General features: G+C 35.0%; 1 protein-coding gene across 13 annotated transcripts in view; it reads left to right on the top strand.

Annotated features, from left to right (window-relative positions):
• Nucleotides 1-25,947, top strand: part of PPFIA2 (PTPRF interacting protein alpha 2) — a 479,591-nt gene that overhangs the window by 446,586 nt on the left and 7,058 nt on the right. For 9 of the 13 annotated variants that reach the window (XM_043561607.1, XM_043561611.1, XM_043561608.1 and 6 more), the window contains 7 exons: nt 689-889; nt 8,754-8,816; nt 10,367-10,396; nt 11,988-12,181; nt 16,395-16,492; nt 22,970-23,145; nt 24,033-24,101. In XM_043561607.1, coding sequence (XP_043417542.1) covers nt 689-889; nt 8,754-8,816; nt 10,367-10,396; nt 11,988-12,181; nt 16,395-16,492; nt 22,970-23,145; nt 24,033-24,101 — 831 coding nt within the window. The remainder of the gene's footprint in view (nt 1-688; nt 890-8,753; nt 8,817-10,366; nt 10,397-11,987; nt 12,182-16,394; nt 16,493-22,969; nt 23,146-24,032; nt 24,102-25,947) is intronic. The other 4 variants (XM_043561609.1, XM_043561614.1, XM_043561618.1 and 1 more) reach the window with 1 other exon arrangement.

The following is a 25,947-nucleotide window of genomic DNA, read 5'->3' as shown; positions in this document are numbered from 1 at the left end:
AAAGTTGAAAAATTGGAATCCCTAATTTCTAATGCATTATTCATTTAGTTACTGTCTTTGCCTAAAGTTTTCCAGATGTTTATAGCTTTAGCCTCTTCCTTTAGCACATCATTTTGTTCTCCAAAACTTTGTTCGTGCAGGATATCAAATTAAGTTCACACAACTATCACATGAGAAAGGGGTCTAGCTACATGCAATACAGGCTTCAGTCTCTTTCCAGGGCAGCTGGATTTCTTTGCACTCAGAATTCCGAAGGAGAATTATAAATTGAAACCACGCATTAAACAAACGTCGATTGAGTCTTCACCAAATGCAGCTTGTGGCTGTTCTTGCCCTTAAACCCACGGTGGGGTTGGGGGGGGGGGGGGCGGGCAGGGCTGGATTTGGTGATGTGCACCTATTATGTTTAGCCTAATAATATAAATTAGTTGTTAAATTGGACACCCTGGAGACTCGATTTCAAATCTTCCTTTCCATCACTGCCTAGCTGATATTTTTAAATAAATTGCTTAATGCCTCTGTGGCTCTGTGTCATCTGGGGGAAATAATAATAGCATCTATCTTTTGGGGTGTGGGCAACAAAACAGTTCACACATGTAAGGTACTTAGGAAAATGCCTGGCACATAAGACACTAAACTGTGTAACTATTAGAATAACCTGTGTATGTATTTGTTCCCTATCCAACAGCTCTGGTTGGGAATGCCCGCTTGGTATGTAGCAGCCTGCCGAGCCAACGTGAAAAGTGGTGCCATCATGTCTGCTTTATCAGACACTGAGATCCAGAGAGAAATTGGAATCAGCAATCCCCTGCATCGCTTAAAGCTGCGATTAGCAATCCAGGAGATGGTTTCCCTAACGAGTCCTTCAGCTCCTCCGACATCCCGAACTGTGAGTCAAGCTGAGCTCCTTCCCTCTCCCAGTGCTGGGCAAGTAGCAGCCTCTCTAAGTCCACAGAGCGAGACTGTGGCAGCACACATTTCAATGTCAGCATGAATTATTCTGAAGAGATTTCACTTGCTCTTCATTAACCTTGCTGCTACTTTTAATAGGTTTTCAAGTGAGGAGCTGTGATTCCTATCAGACTTGAAGGCTGAAACCAAGATAGGCTTTTGAGCTAGTCTCTAACGGAAGTCTAGGTCTTTCTCCCAGGCAAGAAGACCCCAATTTTACTCTTTTTTAGGATGTTCCCCTTTTTAAAAAAATGCAACATCCAGTATCTCAGGAGATGAGTTGTTGGCGTTAGTGCTTTTGGAAGATACAGTGCTTAGCTTAAGCAGTTTCCATAATTATGAAAGTATGCACATATTTGATATTTTATAGATACCAAGTGGAATACCTTCCTTCAAATTCTATTTGTTTCTCATTTATAAATCCCTATTCTTCTGTAATTTTGTTCCTATTCTAATGTTAGGAAAGAACAAAATGTCTAAAAAATGCATGCCAAATGACAAATTCATATAGTAAGAACAACTCCAAATAATATTCATTCTTTCTTTAGTCCATTTCTGAATTATATCTTTTGCTGATAAAGGATATGATTTCTGATGTTAACTGAATTTCTCTGATCTCAAAGAAATTGGGAAATTTATTATTCTTAATGCAGAATAATAAAATATGGAAGAATGAGGGAAATTTGAGTAGCAAGTAAGAGAAAAGTGGTATTACTTTATTGGAATTTTCAGGAACAAAACTAACTTGAGTTTACTTTTTCTATGTGGTCTTAAACAGCTTTAAAGAACTAGCTTCATGTTTATTGTATCTATCTTTACATTCCTTCCCAGTATTCCAGATTCTAATGCCAGAAATACCAGGTCAACTTTAAAAAGGTTTTATCTTTCTTGTATAATTCCATTTTAACTTCTTTCTAAATAAGATGTAGAAAAAAATCTATAATTTAACAAACTCTTATGTATAACATTATTTTTAAATGTAAATAATGTTGTATACTATAGCTAAAATACTACTCAAGCTAAAAAATAATACAGAATATGTTTAAAATAAAAGCTGAGTAGGCCATTAAAATAGGTATTGTAAGCTGAATTCAGATCTGATAGAGTTTCCTGCATAATTTCCAACTGACAGAGAAGCATCACAACTGGCTTATATCAGCACTCTTTTCCTAAGAGCAAATGCATGCATAATTGCTAAAAATGCAAAATTAAGAACATTTGAAGTCACAATTTCAAGATGAAAAGTAGCATATGCTTTATATTTTTATTTAGCATCCTAATCCATTTATTTCTTACTGGAAAATAGAATAATTGAGCACTGTTTTTCTAAAAATGTCTAAGTGAACTTAAGAAATTTAAATCACAAACTATTAAAAGTAAAAGCATATTCAGTTGTTTAAAGGACAGTCAAATGTGAAGAGAATTTATGAGACTTCACGATCTAGCCTCAACTTCACCTCCTCAGGTCAGGACCCCAGTGACACAGAACTAATTTCACTTTGCTAAACTTTTATGCTCTTGGGTAATTATGAGCTTTTGTAGTTGCTCTGTGCTGTGACTGAAACATTTTCCCCACTCCAGGATCACTGTCCTTCCCCAACTCATCCTTCATTGAATGAATCTTGAATGTTTTTCCTTGAGAAATCTTTCACCAAACGCCAAAATCTGGTTTGCTTCCCTTCCCGAATTACTACTCTGTATGCTTACAAAAGCCATTTTATAATTTTCTCTTCTTAATTTATCCTGTGCTAAGCCAACCAAAGATATTATCAGTTTTCCATAGTCCCCAAGCCTTAATTCAGTGCCTGGAAAATTGTAGAGAGTGGTCAGTAAAATTCATCTTAAAAGTGGTGATTGTATAAGTTAAGTCGCTCTACCAACCATTACAGAGGATATAAAATATCCTGACTTCAGAAAGGATAACTATGGTAAAGAAGGTGAGCCTTGTTCACCACTAGATTAAGTAGGAGATGATATAGTTTAATTCCTCAGTGTTAGGTAGAAGCAAAGAGTTGTGGAATTCCAAAGAAGGGGAAACCATTTCTGGCCTAATAAGGCTTCAAAGAGGATTTAACATTGCAAAGACAGGTAATATATTATTAATTATTAAAAATTATTTTTTTCAATATTCACTGTTGGGCAGATTAACTTTTAGTCTATTTTCTTCATCTGTTTATGATATGAAGTATGAATTATTTCATATCGTATTTTATATTTTTCTTTTTAAAACTTCATAATATAGCATGAGCATTTTCCTCACTTTATTAAATATGCAATTATAATATCATGTTTAATTGCTGAATAACTGCTTCATGGAAATACCATAATGTATTTAACCAAATCCCTAATGTTGGACATCTTGCCTATTTGACAATTTTCATTGTTATTCACAATACCGTAGTGGATACACATGAAGTTATATTGTTGCATAAACTGATTACTCCCATAGCAATATTTGTATATAGGGTTTTTATATTCTTATTACTTTTCAATCTTAATTGTTAAATTATATTGGGTAGCCTTTTCTTCATCCTTTCATCAGCATTATCATGCTGCTTAAATTTATATTTTTAAAAATGCTACTACTGTTAAAATTTTTTCATATGCTTATTGATTTGGTATTTAAATGAATTACCTGTTAGTAATCTCTTCAATTTTTTTAAAGAATTCTAGGACTATACCTCTTTTTATTAATGTGTAAAAATTCTTTATTCAGAGAGGATATATATGCCCTTTACCAAATATTAATACAAATTACATAAAAGATAAGTTGTATCTATTTGTCTTAAAAATGATCTACTGAGTAGGTTTTCTTCCTTTTACTCCACCTACATGGAAATATTTATTCATTTTCTAATATATTTTAAATACTATTTGCTTTGCAAAAAAGGTGATTATAAATTGATATTAATGAATACACCATATAAAGTGAAAACTAAAGTCACCACATAAAATTATATATTAGGATTCACATTTAAAAAAAATAAAAAAGCAGGTTGTCTTTTTTTTTTTTTTTTTTTTTTTTTAAGGAAATGGTATTATGTCTCCCAGAACACTGTGACTAGTTCAGGTCATACAGGTGTTTCTGTGTGTTTAGGTTTGGGTTTGAGTTCCTCAGTCAGGTTTATCTTGCTTAGTTCCTCAAATTCTCAAGAGAAAAAGACAAATTACTTCACTTGGGTTTTTTTTTTTAATTTTCTACCCAAAAAGAAATTCTAATTCTGCCTCCTTTCTTGTCTACATGAAATGGGCTGAACCACCAAAAGGAAAATCTAATGTTCACATTTATTATTTTCTTGGGCCAGCCCTAATCTTCCAGCTTTCTGTTTCTTCTTCTGAGCTGCTGTTACAATGGAAGGTCTCTTACCTCATAGAATAGGGATGGAGATATCAGTCCAATAAAATATTTGGTTATAGGGGATGTCATAAGGAATAAGTACATACTTTAAATACTTTATCTTTGATAAAATATGTAAATATTCAGGCACTTGCAAATTTAGATGAAACACTTAGGACTTTTCTTTGAGTACAATTCCAGTGCCTGGAGTTCGACATTATCTTTCTTTTATAACTTCATCTATAAAACATCTTTAATTTTTCTAGTTTGAGTGTCTTTTTAATGTGATAACTTTAAGATACTTAAAAAGCTCTGTTGGAGTGCAAGATTCTCCTGAACATTTACAGTTTTTCCCCCAGACTGATTAAGTTGTATCTCATTGATAGCAATGTGTTAAGGTTTGCCTATACTGGTCTTTCCAAATAATTCAACTTAGTGTTCACACATGAGCCAAATTCCTTTTGTTTTATGTAGTATATATTTCAGTTGCCTAATTAAAAAATAGTGCAGTAGAAATAAATAGGTTTGGGAACATAGAATTCAGCAAATTTGAGCAGGAATGTAAGGCATAAAATAGGAATCAGTCGGTATAATGTACAGGTGAAACAGCATTTATTAAATGAAAGACTTACTTGAGTGGAGATTGCTTAACAAAATTCCTAATGAAACTGTAGTAAATTTCTAAAGAAATTGTAATATCCGACATCATTGGATGTCTAAGTGTCACATGCTGTTTACATGTAATAACTCATATAAGCCCAACCCTATGAGATAAGTACTTTTATCACATCCGTTTTATAGATGGGAAGAACTGATATACAGAGAGGTTAAGTGACTTGTCTAAGGTCAAGCTGCTGTGTGGTTTACCCAAGTTTATGCTGCTAATAATAAGTACACATTCCTTCCTGCACTCTGTTTTCTTCTCTTTTACAGCATTCTTCCAGCCTGCTTTGGTTCCTCCTTTCTTTATTAGTAACCTCGTAATAAAGTGAGGGATCATTGTGCAAATACTAGTCTTATTATAATGAGAAGTATTTATCTTCTCATACTGAGAAACATAAATTCAGATAAGGGAGACATGTGAATCTAGGCCATTTTGGTTGTAAAAAGTAAATTTCAAGCTTATTTACTTTGTAACTCAATTATAAAGTAGAAAAACATTGCAAAATGACCTAGGAAGTAACAGAAGTTACTACCAGGCGGGTAAGGTTTAGGATCATTCTGAGGTCTGACTGCTTTACTTATTTTATATTTCTGACGGCAAGAGAATTAATTATTTTCCCACAATTAATTTTCATGGTTTATCCTTTAAACTCATTTTAATATATATTTTCATATCGTAAATCTCTCCTGAATGATTTAATTAGGTAAGTGCTTTAATACTGAACATCCTTTAGGAATTTTCCTCCCAGTTCTCATTTGATAATACTATATCCATATTCTACTCTAGTTGGACAAAGGTGAGGCAATCGAGGAATGTCAAACACAAAACTAAGGGAGGCACGCACTGTCGAGTATTGACCTTGCATTTGCACTGCCAGGAAAGTGACAGCATCCTTGAATGGAGTTCCCTTGGCATCCCATCCGCCTTATCCTAGTCTCAGGCCTGTATCAGAATTTGCAATATCATAGCTTAAACTTTTCAATATTTTTTTTCTAGGATGAAGTATATTTTTAGCCCACTTACCAGATATTGAATCTAAAATTTAGAGAGGTTAGGAAAAGTCCTAGGGTAGTTATTAAAAAGTGGCATGGTAGACCTCAAGCCTCTTGATTATAATTGAGTAAATTTTCAGATAGTTGAAATTTTAGAAATCACCTTTTAGATGCAGACTATGAACCACACACACACACACACACACACACACACACACACACACACAAATGACTACAGATTTGCATTCTCCAGCTAAGATATTAGGGGCTACAGCATGGACTGCCAAGGAATGAGTAATTCTCAACAGTTCTCAGAGAACCACACCCAAATTACGTGATCCGTGTCCTTTCTGCTTTTCCAAGCTATTTTTTTGCACTCTTTATCTTTGGCCCCCGACACAGTATCCTCTGTCCTTTGGCTGCTCAAAGTCTCCCACTCCAGCTCTTATCTAAGATGCACCCTTCACTGAAATGCTTCTGCTCCAAAGCACCACTTTATGACTCACCCAGGTGAAAGCTTCATACCTTTAACTGGTGCTGAAGAGAAAGGAATCTGAATACTTGGCCCTCTGTGCATGGGCTTGTTTGTCAAATCGACTTGTTGAAACCTACACTAATGTCTAAATGTTTGGATTGTGCAGAAGCTATTTTGTGAGTTCCTTCACCAGATTCTGGAGCAGGCAGTGCGCCTCACAAGTAAAACTTGAAGATCAAAGGAGAACGACTAACATACAACTTAGGAAAGGTTGCCAACCATACTTTAGAAGATTGCCCTGCATATATACTTACTTTGCATGTAAAGCTAAAGATAAAACCAATGGCTTCCAGCATCTTGCCTATTCCACAATATGATGATAAACTGGTAAATATACACTTTAAGATAAAACGTGAAAGAGATTATACAGGTATGAATTCCAGTATGAGATAATACTGGTCAAGTTTCTTGTAGAAGGAGGAAGCTCTTAATTATTTGGATTCACAGTTAAGATAGAAGCTACAGAAATCATTGTAAAAGGAGACTGGCTTAAATGAATTTCCTCTCAGGTACTTACCACCTGAGAGGAAATTCATTTAAAATAGCTCATTTTGAACAAACAGCACAGCCACTCAGGCAAAGCACTGTGGTCACTGGGTATAAAGGGCATGTGACACATGAGTATGACACATGAGTTTTTAGTACAGTACACTCCTCACACACAAAGTTAATAAAAGCTATTTATTCCAAGTGATTTAATGATCCATACACTCATGTGCCTCTTTGTTTATAATGAGCACCATTCCCAAAAGCTGGGAGTAGAGGGGAGGGGGTCTTAGTAACATGGATGACCTATGTATTCTAAATACAGTTTATAGGTGTGCATAGTTTTATCTTATAGGGGAAAAATTCAGATATGCTCTAAATTCCAAAACGGTAGGAAAGTGAGAATTTTTTTTACCATACAAATTTTGCACATATGATGACTCTCCTCTGGGATTTTTTTTTAAGCTCTACACCCAATGTGGGGCACTACTTAACTCCCCTTTGTTACTCAACTATATATATAAATGCTCATTCTATATTACTCATTACTCATATATATAATTCTCTAATGAAATTTCTCTTTTATTGATTTATACTCATCAGTTTAGTTTATATGTAATTATTTTTCAAATTATACTGAATTACATAATTTGTAAGAGAAGGAAAATTAACATGTGTACTATATGTGTTGGTAGAAGAGACCAGAGTGATTTATGGTGGAGGCTTATGTTGGTGCATCAGATTCTAGACTCCTTCCAAAACAAGTAGTAAGCAATGCATAGAATATTAATTCCATTGTAACTATAGGATGGACATATTTGCAGAAGCTTGCTATGTTCATAAGGATTTCCCAGTGAAATAGTGGAATTTAATAGGAAGTGGTTCCCAGGGGCCATTATCATCAACACAATGTCTGATCTGTATGTTACTGACTGGACTTTAGTTTAGAAATTGTACATCATTCAGTGTCTAGAACAAGTATCATGGGTTATCTTATTTAGAAAGCAAATGAGACTTTATAAAAGAATAGTGCCTGCTGGAGGGAATTTTTTATATATATATATCATGTTCTTCTCTGTAATCGTATAGCACACTGCTGAGAAATTAGGAAGCCTAGCTTTTTTAATTTCTAACAATATTTAGCAAGGTTGAAAAAATACCCTTTATTAAATTAAAAATAGCATTTCACTTCTTTTTCTCTATAAGAATATAAGAACACAACATACCTACTGAATTGTAAAAGGAAGAAATCATTTGGGAAAAGCTGACATTACTTTCCAGACACGTGATGATAGTGCTTTCAGCTTTGTATTGACAACAAATTTTCTTTTTTCAAGGACTTTGAAGAATCAAACCTTTGTGAATGAAATATTGGTAATCACACAGCAAAGGACCTGTGCCTTTGTTTTCTGAAGAAAAAACAAATACGTTCCTCCACAGATCAAATGTAATCAGTTCTTCATGATCGAAAAAAAAAAAAAAATGGATCCAATAGCTACATACCTTTGCAATGCAAATTGTGATTTAGCCTTTTTCCCGATTAATAATTGCAGGAGTATCATCTTAAATCTATCCCACATGAGCTTCACAGCATGCCTCTTTCTATCTAATCTTTTTTAAGTAGAAGAAAAAGGGAGCTCTGAGCAAACCAGCAATGCTGCTCTCCTGTGCATGCCATAGAGGCAAGAGCATGTCGTGTTGCTGTTAACTTACAGTCCTGCTGCCTTTCTTCTTTACCACTGCTTCCCTCCTGTGGACCCCGCCGCTTCCCCTGAACCGCCTCACTAGCCTTCAGGCAACGTTTGGGTGACCCATGAAGAAATGGAAAATCTTGCCGCTCCAGCAAAAACGGTTAGTCTTACACCTTTGTTGAACATGAAGAAACGTTATTTTGCTGCTGTTTGGGTGAAAAACTATCTTGTTTGTGACAGATCAGAGTAATGGGTATGTTGACATAGTGATATGCATGAAAACAACATTTTTCATGAAGGTTTTATTTTACTGCACTTGGATATTAAAAAAAAAAAGAACTTTAATGTTTATTTTTGAGAGAGAGAGAGACAGAGACAGAGCGAGAGTGGGGGAGGGGCAGAGAAAGAAGGAGACAAGGAATCTAAAGCAGGCTCCCGGCTCTGAGCTGTCAGCACTGAGCCCGACGGCGGGGCTCGAACTCACCGACCATGAGATCATGACCTGAGCCGAAGTCGGTCACTCAACCAGCTGAGCCACCCAGGCACCCCAAGAATTTAAAAACACTTTTTTATCCATTTTGCAACATTGGGAATTTTTTAGTAACAGATATCACTTAGTATTGGGCATATTCACAGGTAGTACATGTTACCCTACCCAATTAAAAGAGTGTGAGTGAGAGAGCCACAGAGAGACGGGGAAAGAGAAAACCCCAAGCAGGCTCTGCACTGTCAGCACAGAGCCAGACACAGGGCTTAATCTCACAAACCGTGAGCCAAAATCAAGAGTTGGATGCTTACCTGACTGAGCCACCCAGGTGCCCCTGAATACTCATTTTTAATGGAATAATTTAGTTTCTTGTACTTTACCAATACAGAGCTTAAACCAGCCCCTCCCCAAAATGTTCTGTTCATTTGATTTTCAAATACAGGCTTGAAAAGTGTTTTTTTGTGAGTTTGATTAATTGTCAGCTTTTAACACTATAATGTTATATGTAGTCATTTTTCATTTAAAGTAACAAAGTTAAGTATGTCATATATTTTATTCTTAGCAGCTTCTTTTAATTTAATGTCCTTTTGGTTTTATCCATATTCAAAAAATCAACTATCTACTTTATGAAGGGTAAAAATGCCAATGTTTCCTAATTACATTTCTAGTTGAATTTGTTGTGTTTGGTTTTATTGTTGTTTAATTTTGTTTGTTGTTGACTGTTGCTGAAATCCGGATTACCACAAAGCTTTGTTAGAGGGAAAAAGTTACTTTTTGCACATGAATTTACTTTATATAAGATTTCTTTATTTTAAATGTATGTGTGTATATGTGTATGTATATATGCATATATGTGTATTGTATATTTGTATACATATAACCAGAAATTTTTATTATAGCTCATTACATTTGGAAAACTACACACTTTTAAGAATGAAAAGTTTTGGAATGACCAGATCAAATTTATCATGTAAACCCCATATGTCATATGTGTGTATATTTAACTGGAATTAACTAGAAACCATGTAGTTGTCCTTGTAGTTGCCCTTGAACTGCTAAACTGATTGCTGTGGATTTGAATAAGGATCCATGTATTTATCTATTTATGTCATAATTAACATTTTCAATAACAAGTTTGCTTCTGCTAGATAAATTTTACTGTCTTCATTTGAGATTAATTTATATTTATCTGCTTTATTAATCATTTTCTGCTGCTAACACAGAAAGAATCTGAGGAAGGAAGCTGGGCCCAGGTAGGAAATTCAAATGCTTTAAATACCATTTAGTACGCTATGAGGATATAAAGTAAGAAACTGTAGTATGTCCTAATATTATAAACCTTCACTTAGCTTAGGATTAGGCTAATAGGTATATTTGAATTTATTATGTGTAATACTATATATGCCTTCTTAAAATCACCATATTTTGCAAAGAAAATGATTATCATTTCATATGTGGCCTCTTTCGGAAAGGGAAATTATCTCTCTCTTTTCCAAAGAATGAACTATAATTTAAATGTCTCTGAAATCGCCCCTGAATATATTTAATCAGGAGTCATTCAAGTTGGATATATAAAAGGGGGGAGGCATTTAAAAAAAAACCTTATTAAACATCTGCTTTAAAGTATAACAGAAAGTGTGGGAGGACTGGGGTCGGAGGAACATGTGTCAGCATTGTGACTGCAAGTCAGAACTGACGTCCGTTAATTGAGGCGGCGCTATGACGCAAGCATATGGACTTTGAACAAGTCTGTACGTTTGCAAGGGAGCTGAACATTTGTCAGCATTTCCACGTGACGCACAACTGAAAAGAATTAATGCGTGGAATAGCGCATGTGATTCAGGCCTCTGGCTGGAAGGAGAATTTTGGCAGTATTGATTGCTAGGACCTGTATTTAAACATTCCGTAAATTAGGGTGGTATTTGGTTTTGATTTTGCTTCGAATTTCATCATTTTCAAGAATACACAAAAGAAAGGGAGCACCTAAGATTTTCAGTAGAAATGCATGTTATGATCGCAATTGTGATTTTGTTGTACCATAAAAAACTGAATCAAAGACATAGTAAAATTAATAGATAGTAGTAGTCCTTTTTAAAAATAGGTTTAGAGAGGATGGTTGACTTTAGTTTTTATTTTGGCTGTCATGAGCAATGTTTGGTTAGATGACTTTGTTCATGTTGTTATATTAAAGAATTAGATTATTTGTCTTCATTTTTTTATCATATCCTGCTTCTAAAATACAGAACCTATACTGATTGATTTCTAAAGAGAGACTGATTCTTTCCAATGATCTTTCTGGAATACTGGCTGCATGCTTCACCAGATAACAACATGGTCCACACAAAGCTTCAGCATTCTGTCTCTCTAGCCTTGTTGCTCCTTTCTTTATTTGTTTATCGAGGTTTCTATTTTCACATTGAGATTTGCCATTATACCATAACAATGGTAGTAGTATCCTCGAAGAGAAGGAAATGGTGGAGTATTAGCTGACAGATAAAAATAAATTAAATAAACCTATCTATACAAAGAATTTTTAAGCTAAGCATTTATATTATACCCTTAATTCGATTTTTTAATTTAAAAATGCATGTTTGTATAGAATGTAATTTCTTTTGAGAATATAAAGTGAACACAGTTATTTTCTAGAGGTGGGTACCATGATACATGTACCCAGAGTTCCATTTGATACCAAATTAAATCAAATACTTTGAGTCTTAAGTATTATTTTTGCTTTTGTCCTATATATCATAGTAATTAAATGTCAGTTATAATAATATACAGTATCCTCCTATTACCATCTCATTTTTTTGGCTAAGAAACTTGACTGCTATAAAACAATTCTAGTGTCCGGTTTTTCTACAGACTCTGGCATATGGAGATATGAACCACGAGTGGATTGGAAACGAATGGCTTCCCAGCCTGGGGTTACCTCAATACAGAAGTTATTTTATGGAATGCTTGGTAGATGCAAGAATGTTAGATCACCTAACAAAAAAAGATCTCCGTGTCCATTTAAAAATGGTGGATAGTTTCCATCGGTAGGTTTTTTTTTCAAACAGTAATTAAAATGAAACAATAAATAATGTATACCTTACTAAAACAAAAAGAGATGTCTAGGAAATAGAGAATGTGTGCTATTCAAGACATCTGTGTACATATACTTGGCAAAATATTTTCATGCAGCAAATTGCAGGGACTATCTAATGTAGAGCTGTGCACGTACTATGAGCCCAAAGTTTATGGAACTGCACATATACACAATTCTCATTCAACATAAATCTTTTTTTTCTTTAAGAAATTCCATGTTTGTGATTTGTATCTATGTATGTTTTTATATTAGAAAATTATTTAATAAGAATTTTAAAATTAAGTCAGTTGCAACTCTATTAATATATGTGGTTACCAATTATATAATTTAGATATATACTAGGAAAAATTTGAGAAGGAATTCTCTGAAGACAAATTCTTTTGTTCTCATAAGAAGCTTTTAATATATTTTTGCTTCTTTATGTATTAATTCTCAGAAAAAAATACTGAATGGATTGTGAGACAGCTATAAGCACACAGATGAATAAAATGCAACCTCTCTTTTCAGGTAGTTTACCAGCTAGGGGGGTAAAAAGAAGCTTGTTATAATATCATGTCATAAATGTCATGCTGATATATTTGTAGGTTATGTGAAAAATTGTCAGCTGGATTGTGATTCTTTTTTGTTTCAATTTTTTATTTAAATTCCAGTTAGTTAACATATAGTGTAATATTAGTTTCAGGAGTAGAATGTAGTGATTCATCACTTACGTTTAACACCCAGTGCTCATCACAAGTACCCTCCTTAATGTCCATCTCCCATATAGCCCATCCCTACCCAACTCCCTTCCAGCAATCTTCAGTTTGTTCTCTGTAGTTAAGAGTTTGTTTTATGGTTTCATATACAGATTATTATGATGGTAAATTAATACATATAAATCTAGGTTATTTGGCTTATAAAACCCTATTTGATTACATCCTATCCAACATTTAATTAGTGACTGAAATAAAAAAGTTATAAATATCAGATATGTTGATGACATAAAGATAGGATAAAGAGATAACAATCGGACCTCTTTGATTAAACTTATGGAGATGTTTTGAATCTTAACACAGTTGTTGATACTGTTGGGTTAAATTTAGTAGAGATAAATATGGTATAAATTTAAATACCATTTTAATAATGCTAGATGGGGAATCCATGATTTAAAAGTAGATCAAGTGAAAAAAGATACAATGTATAGATGGCACTAAAATCTCAGTTTTGTTTAATGGATTCACAAGGCATATTTAGATTGTGGTTTTTGGCAGATACAATAAAAGTCTACCACGTGGTGAAATGACAACAAGAAACTGTATTAATTTATGGGCATTAAATTGTTACTGATTGGTAAAATCCCGGTGGAAAAGTTGAAAAAATTGAAGACATTTAGCTTGAATAAGGGTAGACTTTATATGTTTTCCCATGTTTTGATATTATTACATGTTGGAAGAATAATATTTGCTCTGTTGAACATGTACTTTTCTAGTTCAGATGTGTAGGTAGTAGGGTGAATGATTTCTGTCCAAAAGAGAGCTCTGTATAACTCTCATTTGCCATATAGTATACACATTGTTAGGTAGCGAGTTCCTTGTCACTGAACATTTAGGCCCTCAAATTTTGTGTGGTTGTATTAGATATTTGAATACTAAAATCTTTGATGGCATATTTGTGCCTATTTTCCATTCTTCACTAGATTGACTTTTTTTTAAATCTATGGGGGTTTCTTAAGCTTATTTATTTATTTTGAGTTGGGGAGGAGAGGCAGAGAGAGAGGGAGAGAGAATCCCAAGCAGGCTCCACACTGTCAGCACAGAACCTCATGCAGGGCTCAAACTCAGGAACTGTGAGATCACTGTCTGAGCCGAAATCAAAAGTCAGATGCTTAACTGACTGAGCCACCCAGGCATCCCACTAGATTGACTTTTAATTGCTTTACATTATGGTAAAAATGATTATTACAATGGTCAAATTTTTTAATGTGTATTTATTTTTGAGAGAGAGAGAAAGCACACAACGAATGCAAGTGGGAGAGGGACAGAGAGAGGGAGACAGAGCTTGGAAGTTTCTCTGCATTGACAGTAGAGAGCCCAGTGTGGGGCTCCAGCTCACAAACTGTGAGATCGTGAGTGAGTCGAAGTCGGACACTTAACCGACTGAGCCACTCCAACGCCCCAAGTTTTTTTTTTTTAATAAAAATTACTGAAACAGCAGGGTTCTTTTTGTTCTGGGAAATATACAAGCTTCATCTCTGCACCATGCCTAATTCAGACTTAAAGCAGGTAGTACTGACTACACAGTGCATCCCGCTGTCTTTATGGCCCGGTTTTTCATCTCACAGATGCTAAAGTAATAATAATATGTATCATCTTTCTGGTACTGTTTTATATTACCTATAAAAACTTGGCAGAAATTAGCCAAAAGCCATTGGTTTAACCTCAAGCTGCCTAATGTCTATGACTGTTATTACATTAGTATTTTCTGTTTTTCCGCTGAATTAGTTTGCTGGGGCTACCATAACAAAATACCACAGACTGGGTAGCGTAAACCACAGAAATGTATTTTCTCACAGTTCTGGAATCTAGAGATCCAAGACAAAGGCGTCAGCACAATTGGTTTCTTCTTGGCTTGCAAATGGCTGCCTTCTTGTTGCATCCTTAACATGGTGTTTCCTCTGTGTGTGCACCCCTGATTTCTCTGCATGTCCAACTTTCCTCTTCTTGTGAAAACACCCACCAGTGAGACCGGAATAATACCCACCCTATGGGCTTTATTTTAACTTAATTACCTTTTTAAAAACACTATCTTCAAATATGTTCACGTTTGAAATACTGGGGATTAAGGCTTGGACATTTGAATTTGGGGGAACATAATTCAGCCCATAACACTTGGAATTTTTTTCCAGTTTCCTCCGATTCTGAAATATTTTAACTCAACATTGTCCTTATTAAAATGAAAGGCTTAGAAATGCATACAGTGCTTCAGCATTACCTGGCCAGTGTGTATGTCTAAATTTGTGTGTATTTCTAAACCAGAAATCACTAATAAGCCTAGATAGTTTTCTTTTCCTATTGCACTCTGTCACATCCTTTATATCTAATATCACCATGTCTTCCCCTTTCTTCTCTCTGAACATCTCTAGTTTCTGGATTTGCTTCATATGTTCATGGCAGTTGTCCTTTTTCTGCCCTTTATTTTCACAGCATTGACCCCTTAATTGGTTGCCCTGTTCCTAGGTTTACCTATTTTCTCTCTCTCTGATTTTGCTACCAGGTTAGCCTTCTTAAACTAAAATGATCATTTTGGTCTAAGGAAGACTAACCTGATAGCAAATGTTATGATCATCTCTTTCCCTGTGAAACCATTCAGTGCTTCTCAATCACCTGCATGTGTTCCGTGCTTTCGCTGAATGCAAGCTTTCCTTAATGTTACCCCGTTATGTTACCCCGTATATATGTCCCCATATTCCTCCTTACTTCCTATCATGGATTCGCAACACTGTACAGTATGTCTCACTATCACCACACATTTAAAATTTCATTGGCAACCCTGTGTTCATGGTGCTCCATTTTCTTTATTGACTCTTTCTCTCCCACCTGATCGTTTAAGGACAGTCAGTTGTCTGTTCTTCCACGATATCCTTTCCACAGGGAGTTTCATGTCTGGTGACCTATTTCTTTCACATACTTCTGTATCACTGAGACGTGGTGGCTATTCATTTTGGTATGTGGTTCTCTATCTTATTATAACTTATTCATGTTTTGATATTTTTCTCAGCAGCTTAAGAAGAAAGTATTCATTTCTCATAAATTACTTCCTGTTTTCATATTAGCGACTTTAATTTTTTTCCAAATGAGTGAAATGTTCATTTGTCAGCAAATAATGTCAAGACGGCCTGATGGAAGACAAAGACATATGGATGAACAACATAATCCATAATCATTTTAAGGAGGGTGGTTTTCTTATTTTGAAATTAATATTTTTACTCTTCAGAAACACTGTGTGCTTAGAATAACTGCAGTTTACTTCCCTCCAGTACTAAAGGATTTAATTACAAACGTAATTTATTATTCTGTTGCCCTGAGAAGTATTGCAAAATGTTAACTATGCTTAATCAAAGAACATGCATTATCTGCTCAGTAAATTCAATGTGTTTTCTTTTCTTTTTTTAAAAAAAATAACAGAACAAGTTTACAATATGGAATTATGTGTTTAAAGAGGTTAAATTATGACAGAAAAGAACTAGAAAGAAGACGAGAAGCAAGCCAACATGAAATAAAGGGTAATATGTCTTTCTTTCATAGCAAATACCTTTTTGGGGGGAGAGGGGATAGCTTTCATTTTTATGAACCTAAAATGCTTTATATGTTAACAGTGGTCACTAAGTAGCGTAAGTATTTGGTTGGAATAGTGTCATCATTATTTCTTTTTCATTAGTTTTATGATTGAAACACTGAAAGGGTATCATCACTTTATAAGATGAATATCCCATCTAAGACATATTCTTGATTTTTTAAATTGACATTTATTCCTCTGAACCTATTAATTATACATTCTGTTTGTCCTAAAGATGCCTCCATGCAGATATTTTTGTCAAACTTTTAATAGAACATTCTCATATGATTCAGAGAAACATGGTATATAATTTATTTATAGTAGTTCATCTTTGGTGTGTATCATTTGAATTTTATTGCAGTGCTTAGAAATGTTATTTTTGTACAATAGTTACAGAGATATTATGTAGGGATTTTATATAGAAGTTACATAGAGATTCCCACCTATAAATGAAACTAGTCCATTGATAATTTTAGCTATAATTATTAAGTCAAATAAATGGTTAGAAGCATCCCTAATTGCTGCAACTATTATGTGTACAAAAATGTTTGACTTGAATAAGAAAAGGCATTCCCTATTAAAGATTAGAACACCACCATATTAATAATTAATCCTCTAAATGTTGAGAAATACCTTAATGTACAGAGGAAAGAATTGTTTAAAAGAACACGTTAGATCCTATACTTATTAGAGACCACATTACTTTTATTATTGTTGATGAAAGAAAATACAATTGTTGGGTATAAGTATCTATGGGTCTTTTTTGGTGAAAATCATCAGTCCACTTATGTCCATTTATATTTTTTAAAGGAAAAAATTCTCATTAAGGGAAACATAACCAAAAGTTTTTGTGGGAAATTTTGGATACAAGCAAAATAAACTATCAGTTGTATTACCGTTTACTGTTACCAGGAGTTGACATGTGGAAGCATTTCATCAGATTGAATAGGGGTTTAAACATTAATTGTTTACAGTTAGCCATGAGTCTCTGTTTTCATCTTCACTTCCTCTGGGGCCCAATTTAGATATGAAAATAGTATGTACCCCATGTTATGTTATCCTTCCCCTTAAGCTTAGCATTGTTTTATTCTTTAAGATTACCTTAGACTTCTATCATTTTCATTTGTGATAAACAATGTCAGAAATTACTTTTATCTTTGGCAGTTTTTGGACAGCACATTAATTCTAGTACAATGGGCTTCAATGCATGCAAAGGTGATTGGTTGATATATTTTTCTATATATGGTTCATTGGAGACTAGATAGACACACAATGGATTTCTTGTAACAGTTCATTTGACTCATTACTTAGGAGCAAGAAAGTGTTTTTCCATTATCAAAATTGAGTTGTTAGATTTCACTTTATTTTGGGGCCCAGGAAATTGCAAGTTGTTTTCAGTACATTGTCATTCAGTTGAACTGAAATTTGGGAACTAATTGATCACACAAAGACCCTTGAAGGAAGTCCATGCTTGACTTAACAAAAGATGTTTTAGTTTTACCACACATATTTTACCCATGAGATACCACTTCTAGTTTTCTGTCTGAAGTGTTTTTTTCCAAGTAGATTTTATTATGCTTGGTTTCACCACATAGAATACTTCATATATAGATAGATATAAAAGAGAAGGAGGAATTACCCATTTGGCCCCACACCAAATATTATATTAGTATTTGGCAGTTGCTGGTTAGAGCACTGCCCTAAGAAAAGCTACTGTGATTCACTTGATTATACACAGACAGCTCCATATGATGGGTGGTTGTGAGTGAGATCATAAATAACCCCTGTTTCCCGTAACTGATCCAGTGACATTTACAGGAATAACTCTTAACTGTGACCAGGGGTCTCTGTTATTATCTGAAGTGTTAATTAACCTTGACCTTAATAAACAGCTTTCTGAAGTGAGGGGACCAGTGAATATCAACAATGTACTAACATTTCATTTGTTGCTAGGAAACAGTCAACACTGATCTCTAGCCATTTATTGTTTAGGTCAAGAGGATCCTTACAAAGCTTTAAAGTCAGGGCATAAATTTTGCTTGAAAACAGATTTATAGAAAGGGATCTGATTTACAAAATGAAAAAGAAAGGTACGTTGCTGTTCTGAAAAAGAAAAGCTTAGATTGGTGCCGTATTTACCTTGAATTATAACTCAGTTGAATTATTTTCTACATATTATTTTGTAAATATATTTTGTAAATCTGAGGACTCTTAACTACAGGTGTGGCAATGACATTTTTAACGAAGATATATTTGCAGAAATATGATAACTACAAATGTCTTAGACTATCAAAATATAAACTCATCTCTAGAAAAGAGCAAACACTTCTTACTTGCAGATCCACTTAATGCAAGGAAAACTGGACAGTTTTGTTATTTTTTGAGGAAATTGTTGTCACATTTGTTTTTAAAAAAAAGTGTTGCACTTAGTGAAAGCAGTGGGAGAACTGATGCTGTCAGTTCCTGCCCAACTTTTGAAGTGCAAGTTTAGTATAACCAACAGTTGGAACTAATCAGTTGTTATCAACAGAAGTTGATTAATGTAACCGAAATATAATACTCACCAATTTATATCCCATTTTCTGAGATTTAACACTGCAATAGAACAAGCTAAAGAAAACTCGGAGGAAAGTATATACTTTAGGAATGACCCAGGGAGACCTAGTGAAAAAAAAAATATATATATATATTATGATATATAATATAATACAGTATAATATATAATATAGTATGATATATAAAATGTGTGTAATATAAAATATACTAAAGATCATTAAGGAAGTCTTGCATTGATGAAGAAAGGCGAAAAAGAGCCAAAAGTCTGAGGGAGACATTAAACATCCTACTCCCTTAAGAAATTAATTCTGCTTTGACTGGAACAGGAAATAGTAATAAGACTGTAGGAAGAGGATATTGTGGGTCTTTCTTCACATGTTCTTCATTAACTAAAAAAATATAAGGATTAGAAAATATATATAGAAAATCCAAGTAATCTAATGATATGCCATATAATTCAAATTAATATGTGAATTTAGAAGGGTCTGTATATAAAAATTCAATATGGCTAAAAAGAAATGCGCTAACTGTGAAAAGGCATGGAGTGACTTAGCGTGTACTACTAACTGAAAGAAAAGTACTATGTGATTATACTGTAAGAATCATACCACATGATTCCAACTCTGTGGCATTCTGAATGAGGTAAAACTATGGACACAGGAGAAAGATCAGTGGTTGCCTGCAGTTTGTGGAGAGGGAGAGATAAATAAATGATGCACAGGGGATTTTTAGGGCAACTATTTTTAGTAAAACTATTCTGTATGGTTAACCTTAATGTTAACTATGGACTTTGTGTCAATGCAGGTTGTCTATCATAACAAATGTAGCACTCGAGTGAGGGATTTTATAGTCAGGGAGGCTGTGCATCTATGGGGCAGGGGATATATGGGAACACTGTACTTCCTGCTCAATTTTGCTGTGAACTTAAAAATACTCTTTAAGGAGTGCCTGGGTGGCTCAGTCAGTAGAGCATCAATTGCACTCTTGATTTTGGCTCAGTTCATGATGTCACAATTCGTGAGATCGAGCCCCACATCAGGCTCTGTGGTGACAGCATGGAGCCTGCTTGGGATTCTCTCTCTCCCTCTCTTCCTGCCCTTCCCCTGATCACGTATGTGCACATGTGCTCTCTCGTGCCCACATGCTCTCTCTCAAAATAAATAAACCTTAAAAAAATACTCTTTAAAAATAAAGGCTAGGAGCGCTTGGGTGGCTCAGTCGGTTAAGCGTCTGACTTCGGCTCGGGTCACGATCTCGCGGTCTGTGAGTTCGGGCCCCAAGTCGGGCTCTGGGCTGACAGCTCGGAGCCTGGAGCCTGTTTCCGATTCTGCGTCTCCCTCTCTCTCTGACCCTTCCCCGTTCATGCTCTGTCTCTCTCTGTCTCAAAAATAAATAAACATTAAAAATAAATAAATAAATAAATAAATAAATAAATAAGTAAGTAAGTAAGTAAGTAAAGGCTATTTTACAGTTTTAATAGAAAAAGCAACTATATTTCCCAAAGTATTCTTTATACTTTTTCTGGAAAACAACAGAAATGTATTGTCTCACAGTTCTGGAGGCTAGATTAAGGTGTTAGCAGGATTCATTTCTTCTAAGGGCTGTGAGGAAGAATCAGTTCCATGCCACTGCCTTACTTTCTGGTGGTTTTCTGTCAGTCTTGATGTTCCTTATCAAGGAACACATCACCCTGATCTCTGCCTTGCTCTTTGTGGTGTTTTCCTTGTGTGCATATCTTATTTCCAAATTTCCCATTTTTAGAAGGAAACCATCATATTGGATTGGGGCCCACCCTAAAAATCTCTTTTTAATACTTCAGTAAGAACCATATCTCTAAGTAGGTCACATTCTGAGGTACAGGGGATTAAGACTTAAACATATGAATTTTGAGAGGACACAATTCAACCCGTAACAATAAGAAGTTTACCATAATGGCTAAAAAAGCAAATAAAACAATTGAGAAATACAGAGTATTGGTAAAGATGCAGATTTTTATACATTGCTACTAGGGTTTTAATTGTGCGAATGGAATTTATTTAGCATATCTATGAATATTTAAAGCAGCACTATCCTTAATAACCCACGATGGAATCTAGCCAAATGTCCATCAACAGTAGAATGATGAATTGTGGTATAATTATACAATGGAATACTATATAACAATGAAAATAAGATACTTCCATTTCTATAGCAGGGATAAATCTCATATTGAGTGAAAGAGGTAGACACAAAAGTACATATTGTACGATTTTATTTATAAAAAGCTAAAAAATCAAAACTAAAAAGCAAAACTCATCTGCGGTGAGAATAGTTAGAATATTGGTTACTGTTGGTGTGAGGTCAGTGACTGAGAATATGACATAAGGGGTCTCCATTGGGCTGAGTTATCACTATATGGCTTTAATATTAGGCACAAGAAAACCTAACTTGATTATAAATGAATGTATTAGAACGAATTAGTAATGTTTTTGAAAAACATAAACAATATATACTCTCGCTGCTACCACCAAAAAAACAAAACAAAAACAACTACTACCTTGATTTTTACAGACTTTTTTTTATTTTTATTTTTTTAACGTTTATTTATTTTTGAGACAGAGAGAGACAGAGCATGAACAGGGGAGGGGCAGAGAGAGAGGGAGACACAGAATCGGAAGCAGGCTCCAGGCTCTGAGCCCGACGCGGGGCTCGAACCCACGGACCGCGAGATCGTGACCTGAGCTGAAGTCGGACGCTTAACCGACTGAGCCACCCAGGCGCCCCTTTACAGACTTTTATAATTTTAAATGGGGGGAGAGGAACATGATAAACGGTTGAAGTTGAAGAATATATCTCAGAGTATTCTTTTTTTTTTTTCTGGAAAAGCTATACATTTCTCTCAGAAAGAAAAAAAAATTAACAGGAAAACTTAAATTTTAGCATAAAATTAAATTCTGGGTTTTATTTCCCTTTTTACAGGATTAGAAAAAAAGTTATCATTTTTTTCACATTTCCTTCTTAGTTCTTTAACATTCTTTCCTTTCTGTGGAACATTGTCGTCTTCTGTCTATTTTGCTGATTTTTATTTAGAATTCTGTCAACCCATAATGAGAAAAATGGAAAAAATATAAATGATAGAATATACTATGACACTCCAGACCAAAAGTCTGAAAAAGGCACATATGACATTTTTCTCTAAGGATTTTAGTTTTAGAAAATAAAATTGCAAGTGTTTTATATCTCAATAAAATGCTACTTTCAACCTAAAAGGAAAAACAACTTGTGACTTGACCAAGTGCTTGATTTTTGCATCAGCATGTGATTGGAACATAATGAATTGACAAAATAGTGGGGTAAATCTCGGGCTATGGAATCCCTGTTCTATCTTACTGTTCTGTTCTTTGATTTATTGCTTCAGGTTAAAAAAAAAAAGGCTCTTCTAGTCTATATTCAGTATTTAATTAGTGGTTAAAAAACAATGAAAAACCATATTAGCTTCTCATTTTTCTGTCTTTACTAAAGAGCTGTATATCAAGACAGGAATAAGAAATGCTCCTGTCTGGTAATAAAAAAACATTAAGCTTGGGACAGATCCCTGGAGCTCCACAACTGCACAGGAAACACCGTGAGACATTGTATTCCATGTGCTGGAAGTGCTTTTCAGTGATAACAAACACGCTTCAAAAGACAATTTTTTTTTCTAGGCTAAAAGTAGGACAGGTTAGCTCTGAGAATGAAATGCAACACAAGGGGGCCAGGTGCACTGGGGAGTGGATAAAGAAATCAGCATAAATGCTGACTTGGCCAGACACTTGTGGCTTATTTCAGCCGGTAGTTTTGTTTATTGTGCGAAATACTGTCGCCTAAAACGATGCACCTCTTTTCCTAGATGTGTTGGTGTGGAGCAACGATCGAGTGATTCGCTGGATACAAGCAATTGGACTTCGAGAATATGCAAATAATATTCTTGAGAGTGGTGTGCACGGCTCACTGATAGCCTTGGATGAGAACTTTGACTACAGCAGCTTAGCTTTGTTACTACAGATTCCAACACAGAACACCCAGGCAAGCCCCTTTCCGCTGTAGTTGCACTGTGCCCTAGTTTATAGAGCGATAAAGTACACTTGTAGGGAGAAAAAAAAAAAGTTGGCTGTGTATTCATGAGCCCTAATGAGAGTTAGCTCAGCTCAACCTTTGAAATATGGCACTGGGGCTTTAATTTGAAGCCACTGGATTTCTAGCCAAAACAAAATCATAAAATTAATCAGGAAAAGGGATTTAGAGGTTATGTAGTTCAGCCTTCCACCTGAATGCCAGATTTCCCAAAACAATATCCCTGGCAGATGGCTTTCAGTCTCTGTCTCTCTGAGAGGCGTTCATTTCTATTTACATGTCTGAATTAGACAGACATTTAACACTGAGTATGCCACTGGTTCCCCAACCTGGATAATTATTCAAATCGGCCGAGTGTCTTAAAAATTTAAAATAAAACCTACAAGCTACAGCACAGGCCTAAGAAATCAGATATCCAGAGATTGGGTATAGGAATCCAATTTATCTAAAGTTTCCCCAAATAATGAGTATTGGCCAGGTTTGAGAACTATCTCTATAGACTTGAAAAAATTTGGCAGTCTAACTTAATTTTTCATTTTTTTCATTTATTGCAAAGTTTATATAAAATATTCAGTTGGATTAAAGTAACAAAGTGCCCCTTGACCTCAGACATGTATGTGAGGCTGTCTCTCCACTGTCCACAGACTGACTATAAAGAAAATGGCCCTACCTTGTATTTATAACTAAAACTTGCAATGGCTTTTAGACACGGAGGACTAAAATCTTAAGACGCTTTAAATAAAACAGGATTGTAATGTTTTCTCAGATGAATATAATCTCTATGATCTTTAAAGTAAACTGTGACCTCAGTGATAGTAACTGTAGTTTGATGTCAACAGGCAAGGCAGATTCTTGAAAGGGAATACAATAACCTCCTGGCTCTGGGAACTGAACGGCGGCTGGATGAAGTAAGTCCTTATCTGTCATTCACAAGGGATCTAAGAGTACAAATAAAACAACTTTCAAGGAATAGTGCTCAAAAATCAATCAGAAGCTTGTTCTCTGGATAGAACCTAGAATTTTCCCCAGTATTGTGCTTAATTATTAAATTTTATTAGTCATTTGGTTTTGGAAAAACCTTTATGCATTCATAAATATTATCATATCAGCAGTTAGAAACACCTAGAAGTAATTTAAAAACAGATTCTTATGAGTTGTGATGGCAAAATTATGATGAGTGACCTTTTTTAAAAAAGCAGTGATAACATTAATCCTGATAAACTCAGCTTTTAAATAATTGTGTGCTGACTTCCTAAATATCAGTGTATCCTACAATAAAATTTAGGATATTACAATGAAAAGAAAACTTGCTTTCGGTAAATGGGAAGCTTTTCATTATTTTAAAAAGTGACATTGAGTTTTCCCTGAAAACATATGAGTAACATTTTAGCAGTCATAGGATTTAAAAGTTACATGAAGTGTAAGAATCCCAAACATAACATATGCATGTTTAAATTATTTGGAAAATAATAAACATATGAGTAGACTCCTGAGACAAAGGAATACAAGGAACATTAGCAAACTCTGTGCATTGATAGATGCTGTGGATTTTATTAGTCCTTCTGAGTTTTTTACAGGGTTTTTCTGGAAGAAGTAGAAAGAAAACCCGAGTATGAAATGGAAAACGCAGAGAGGCATAATTCTGTGTTGCAAAATGCAGGCGTTTCTTGACTAGAAATAAAAGCTGATTAAAATAGTTTTGTGAATGAACCCAGAAAATCCTAAAATGAGGCAATTATTTCACATTCAAATGAGCAAGGAAGATGATCTTGGATTTATAAAATCCAAGCTTTCCTTTGTAGAGGAGGTTATAAACAGATTAGCTCTAGTCTTGACCTCAGCTAACTTCCTATAAATCCATACTCCTGTCCAAGCAGAATAATGATTGATATTTTTAAAACAGTTAATACTTAACTGATTTTAATTTTATAAGTTGTTTGATAATCTTTTTAATCCTTATTCTTAATTGTTGAATCAAAAAGATAATCTACATAAGCCCTACATGCTTTTGAATGCAATTATTCTTCTTATTTAAAAGTTGCAAAAGGAGGGGCACCCGGGTGGCTCAGTCGGTTGAGCATCTGATTTTGGCTCAGGTCATGATCTCATGGTTCATGGGGTCAAACCCCACGTCGGGCTCTGTGCTGACAGCTCAGAGCCTGGAGCCTGCTTGGAGTTCTGTATCTCCCTCTCTGTCTGCCCCTCCCCTTCCTGCTCTCCCCTGTCTGTCCCTCTCAAAAATAAATAAACATTAAAAAAAATTTTTTAAGTTGCAAAAGGAATGTTAATAAAAATTATTGGAGTGCCTGGGTGGCTCAGTCGGTTGAACGTCCGACTTCAGCTCAGGTCATGATCTCACCACTAGTGAGTTCAAGCCCCGCATCGGGCTCTGTGCTGACAGCTCACAGCCTGGAACCTGCTTTGGATTCTGTGTCCTGCTCTCTCTCTGTGCCCCTCCCTTGCTCATGCTCTCTCTCTCTCTCTCTCTCTCTCTCTCAAGAATAAATAAAAACAGGGGCGCCTGGGTGGCGCAGTCGGTTAAGCGTCCGACTTCAGCCAGGTCACGATCTCACGGTCCGTGAGTTCGAGCCCCGCGTCAGGCTCTGGGCTGATGGCTCAGAGCCTGGAGCCTGTTTCCGATTCTGTGTCTCCCTCTCTCTCTGCCCCTCCCCCGTTCATGCTCTGTCTCTCTCTGTCCCAAAAATAAATAAACGTTGAAAAAAAAAATTTTAAAAAAAAAAGAATAAATAAAAA

This window comes from Prionailurus bengalensis, chromosome B4 (genome assembly GCF_016509475.1).
Source record: "Prionailurus bengalensis isolate Pbe53 chromosome B4, Fcat_Pben_1.1_paternal_pri, whole genome shotgun sequence".
NCBI classification, from domain to species: domain Eukaryota; kingdom Metazoa; phylum Chordata; class Mammalia; order Carnivora; family Felidae; genus Prionailurus; species Prionailurus bengalensis.
This window is presented reverse-complemented; position numbering and strand designations above follow the sequence as displayed.